The following is a 5000-nucleotide window of genomic DNA, read 5'->3' as shown; positions in this document are numbered from 1 at the left end:
TTTCTCAGGACAGTAAATACACATCACTTTGCCTTGAGATTTTCCACTGCAACTACATGTATTTATCTTTAGAATGTTACTGAACCTCACATCACGTGTAACTCATAGAGCGTAACAGTTTGAATCCAAAGTGAGTAATTTCATCTAGAGAAGTGTAATGATAATTTTTTGAAAGGTGATACTCTTTGTACCCAAACATACTTGATGAAAATTGAGAGTTGTCAAGTTTGGATATCACAGTTGCACTGAGCAAGAATATTTTATAAAGAAAGCATTATTTAGGATTTTTTCACCATTTTCTAAAGAAATTGTCTACACATTCATACTGTCAGTAGAAAGTGATAAATTTATTTATGTCCATATTTTATAATTAACAGACAAATGGAAATATAATCTTGAAAAATGAACATAAAAACTAACAGAATTTTAATGATATATGTGTTCCTGGGTGTTTATTGTGTCAGTCTGTGATAAAGAGCCTCAAAAATGTGACTGTTCTGTTCTCTTATTAATCCTATTTATCACAAACACAGCACAGTGTTGGGATGCATACAGTATGAATACGTGTTGGAATGTATACAATATAAATTATTCTCAGATGTTTTAAGTACATCCTTCTTTACAGAGTGGTTACAGAATATTTTGGAAAATGGCCTTATGATTATATTATAGCTTCAGGAAAGTTTACTATTCTATGAATGCCGTTGTGATTATTTTTATCGCTTTGAATATTTGGATTACAGTTTTATGTTATAATTATATGATGAATATTTATAGGACCTTTTCCAATTTGGTAATCATTATTTTTTTTTATCAAGTATTTGAAGTGATACAATTAAACCATAGGCTTTGGTATTGTATATGTAGAAACTAATGTGCAATTTCAACTATGAAATTCAGTCGCTGTATATCATGAAATCTGAAAACAAGTCTGGCTGTAAGCCATCATCTGTTGATGTTGGATTAGTGATATGATGCCTGTTCAACTATGCACAGTTCTTTCAGAATCATTTTATGATACTGTTAAGAAATACCTTTGTAAACATATGACTGTGTTTTGTAAGATGCAATTATATATTAATGAGAAACGGGATATTTTTCTAAATTTTTATTTGCCAGTTGTTGAGGAATTTTTCTCTGCATAATCAAAGGATGTGAGGAACTGTTCCAGAAACATCATACAGCTTGATGAATAAGAAAGAAAAAATTATAATAATCCACTTTGATTTATAAGAGATTCAAATGATATTCTATTGATAGCAGGTTATGGTTTGTTAATATGATGTCTGCATCCTCTTATGGACAGAGAATTTTGCAGATGCATGAAACGATATCAGTCTCTTCAAGACACCAAGAATAATTATGCCTATCTACTCAAAAAGATTTTTTTTTTTTTAATCTCATATTTTTCTTGATTCATATCATGCAAAAGTGGTTCATGCTGATGCAGTCATCACACTCATTGTTATTGTTGATACATGTAAGTTGTTATCTTATAAGCATGCAAATAAAAATCTTATATTATGCCTCTTACAGATTTCCTTTACACCCAAAACACACAGTTGTCTTGAACAAATGCTTTACATGTTTTCAACTGGAAACAATAGGAACATTTTGTAACATGCAGGCTGGATAATCTAAAAGATGGATTAAGTAATTACTTTATTGTGAATATAAACATACATAAAGGGTAGTTATAGCCATTCATATATGAATAAGATTAAATATAGAACTCCTTAAGGCAGCCAAATCAACATATTATGCATATTCTTCATATTGTTCTTCACCTAAAGACTCATCATCTGCAGTTGCTTCTTGGTACTGCTGGTACTCGGCAATTAAATCTGTTAAGTTGGATTCCGCCTCAGTGAACTCCATTTCATCCATCCCCTCTGCAGTATACCAGTGGAGGAAAGCTTTTCTCTTAAACATGGCTGTAAACTGTTCACATAACCTCTTGAACAGGTCCTGAATGGCAGTTGTGTTTCCAACGAAGGTAGCCGACATCTTGAGGCCACGAGGGGCTATATCGCAAACTGCTGTCTTTACATTGTGGGGAATCCACTCGATGAAGAATGAGGAGTTCTTGCTTTGAATATTGTACATCTGTTCATCTACTTCTTTCATGGACACTCTGCCTCTGAAGATGGAGGCAACAGTAAGATACCGTCCATGTCTGGGATCACAAGCTGCCATCATATTCTTGGCATCAAACATTTGCATGGTCAGCTCAGGCACTGAAAGGGCTCTATAACTTTGTGAACCCCGTGGAGTGAGAGGAACAAATCCCGGCATGAAAAAATGAAGCCGGGGGAAGGGCACCATGTTTACTGCAAGCTTTCTAAGGTCAGCATTGAGCTGGCCAGGGAAGCGAAGACAAGTAGTAAACCCAGACATGGCAAGGGAAACCAAGTGGTTAAGGTCACCGTAACTTGGGTTTTGAAGTTTCAGTGTCTTGAAGCAAATATCATAAAGCGCTTCATTATCTATACAGAAAGTTTCATCTGAGTTTTCCAATAGTTGATGAATAGAAAGCGTTGCATTGTATGGTTCTACAACAGTGTCTGAAACCTGAAATATCAGATATTTCAAATTAATATCACAAAAACAACTTGAAATTAACAAACAATACCATGTGATATGAATGCACGAAACCTCATTTGCCTAAAGATTTTGCCTAGTAAACTGTGTGTTGCTGGCAGTCTTCTTTCATAATCAAACACTATATTACAATACTTAAAACAGCTATTGAGAAAAAACAATAAAAATCAGGATGATTAAAAAGAAAGAAAAAATAAAGGTGTTAAACTATTCAATAAACCTCGTGCATTCTGTACAAAATCCAGGAAGACAAATAAGAGTCTAAATTAGCAAAATCAAAAGTAACACGAACCTAAATCTTTTACCAAATGTTAATATGCTACTTTATAACATAAGCAAAATAGTTGTTAAAACAATTATGATTTTATATAAGCATTTTATTTTCAGCTTGTGTGGACTATCATCAACTTAACTACAGCCTAGTAGACATATTTGCTATTTAGTTCTTTCTTAGTTTCTTAATAGGAACATGGGTATTTATTAAAGTAATTTGTAACAGAACAAGGGCCTTTAATAAAGCAGTTTTCAGGTTAATGACTCACATTCAGATTCTTAAAATTAATTCCAATTAAAATATATCAATGATAATACATTAATAAAATGGAGCAATAAAAAATCAAACAGCAATTGCAAAGTTTAGCAATAATCTCCAAGTGGTGAAGACAAAAATGCATTTCCTTTTCCAAAATGAACTGAATAATGAAACCTGATTATACCTTAAACTATGCTGCAGATACCCAAACCTCAAAACCTCAAGAACATTTTTTAGCACAAACCTTGGGGGACGGCATGACAGAAATAGTCGTCATTATACGATCCGGATAATCCTCATGCACTTTTGACACCAACAGGGTACCAAGGCCTGAGCCAGTACCTCCACCAAGTGAGTGAGCCAGCTGGAAGCCTTGCAGACAGTCCGCACTTTCAGCTTGTTTACGAATAACATCCAAGACAGAATCCACAAGTTCTGCACCCTCAGTGTAGTGCCCTTTGGCCCAGTTGTTGCCAGCTCCTCCTTGGCCTATAGCATCAGAAGAATAAATAAACAGATTCTACTCAAATCCTTGGAGATGAGACATGCATTTAAAAATACCATTATTTTAGTTCATATGTCTTTATAAAATACTGTGCAGCTGAATGGTTCTCAGATATGAAGGTTATTTAATATCAGTCTATTAATAAAATGAAAATATTCAAAAGCTAACCTATTAAGCAAAATATTCAAGGAAAGAAATGATCTATAAAAAAGGAAAAGGAACCACTTTACTCTGCCTTAAAAGACTTTGTTGAATACTGCCTAAATACTGCCTAAAAAGACTTTGTTGAACTCACCATAAACAAAGCTATCAGGTTTGTATAATGCTCCATAGGGACCAGATTTAGCAGCTTCTATTGTACCAGGTTCAAGGTCCACCAAAACTGAACGAGGAACATACCTGTAAAGAAATAAAGAGATTTAAAATTTGATGAAAATATGACTCCTTAAAGTTTGAAAGATTTTTTGGAATATGTATCAATACTTCAGTAATCTTCCTTATTTTTGTAGAGGTATAACAAATTCTGAAGTTGAGCTAATTTCTCAAATAATCAGTAATATGCTTTTTCATTACATACTGCTCATGTTAAAAATGGCATATTCTATTATCTTCCTCCTTCATTTTACAAAGAAAAGTTAAAGGGTTTTACCTCAAAGTTGCAAAATATAAATAAAAACTGAAAACCTAACTGCATGATAAACAGAAAAGAAAAAATTAAATATTATAAAGATAATTAAACATTATAAAGAATCACTCACTTTCCTTTTGTTCCTTCATCGAAGTACACATTTACCCGTTCAAGTTGTACATTTCTCAACTCTGGGTTCTCTCCTGCGTACTGCCCATCTGGCTGAATTCCGTGCTCATCGCTGATTACCTCCCAGAACTGTCGAGAAATGCATTTGATCATACAGTCAATCACAAACTTATTTTTCACATGATTTTTATATTTAAGCCTACCAATATGTTCCAAAAGCTAATATAGTCTAGATGAAAGCAGTTAATAATTAACTGTTTTCTTTTTTTACATTGTGTTATTGTAACTTTGTGGTGCATATGCACAAATATTCACTGTCTTGGTTTGTATCGGCCTATCAAATTATATAGGTTTTATATCCCAACTCAGGCACTATCTCATTCTGCATATTGTCCCTTTTCATTGTATAAATTGTAAGTAGCAGAGAAGAAAAGGTAAAGGTAATGCCGTTTTTTTGCATTCCACTCCAACCAAACGATAAAACATGATTTTTGAGAAGTTCAACATACAATTACTAAAACCTGGAATGCAATACTATTCTTTAAATACTCCAAACAAACCCATTATACATGAATCTGAAGACGAGAGGATCTTTAGGATAAAAA

The 5000-nt window shown here is 33.3% G+C and overlaps 1 protein-coding gene across 1 annotated transcript in view; it reads right to left on the bottom strand.

The window, feature by feature from the left end:
- Positions 1–800: 800 nt before the first annotated feature.
- LOC113806076 (tubulin beta-1 chain) overlaps positions 801–5000 on the bottom strand; it is a 5169-nt gene continuing 969 nt past the window's right edge. The window contains exons 2-5 of the mRNA XM_027357185.2: positions 4397–4524; positions 3934–4037; positions 3378–3622; positions 801–2571 (exon numbers count right to left, since the gene is read on the bottom strand). Coding sequence (XP_027212986.2) covers positions 1759–2571; positions 3378–3622; positions 3934–4037; positions 4397–4524 — 1290 coding nt within the window. The 3' untranslated portion in view covers positions 801–1758. The remainder of the gene's footprint in view (positions 2572–3377; positions 3623–3933; positions 4038–4396; positions 4525–5000) is intronic.

This window comes from Penaeus vannamei, chromosome 24, assembly GCF_042767895.1.
Source record: "Penaeus vannamei isolate JL-2024 chromosome 24, ASM4276789v1, whole genome shotgun sequence".
In the NCBI taxonomy this organism is placed as follows: Eukaryota; Metazoa; Arthropoda; class Malacostraca; order Decapoda; family Penaeidae; genus Penaeus; species Penaeus vannamei.
Note: the sequence above shows the minus strand (reverse complement) of the source record. Positions and strands in the feature narration are given on the sequence as shown.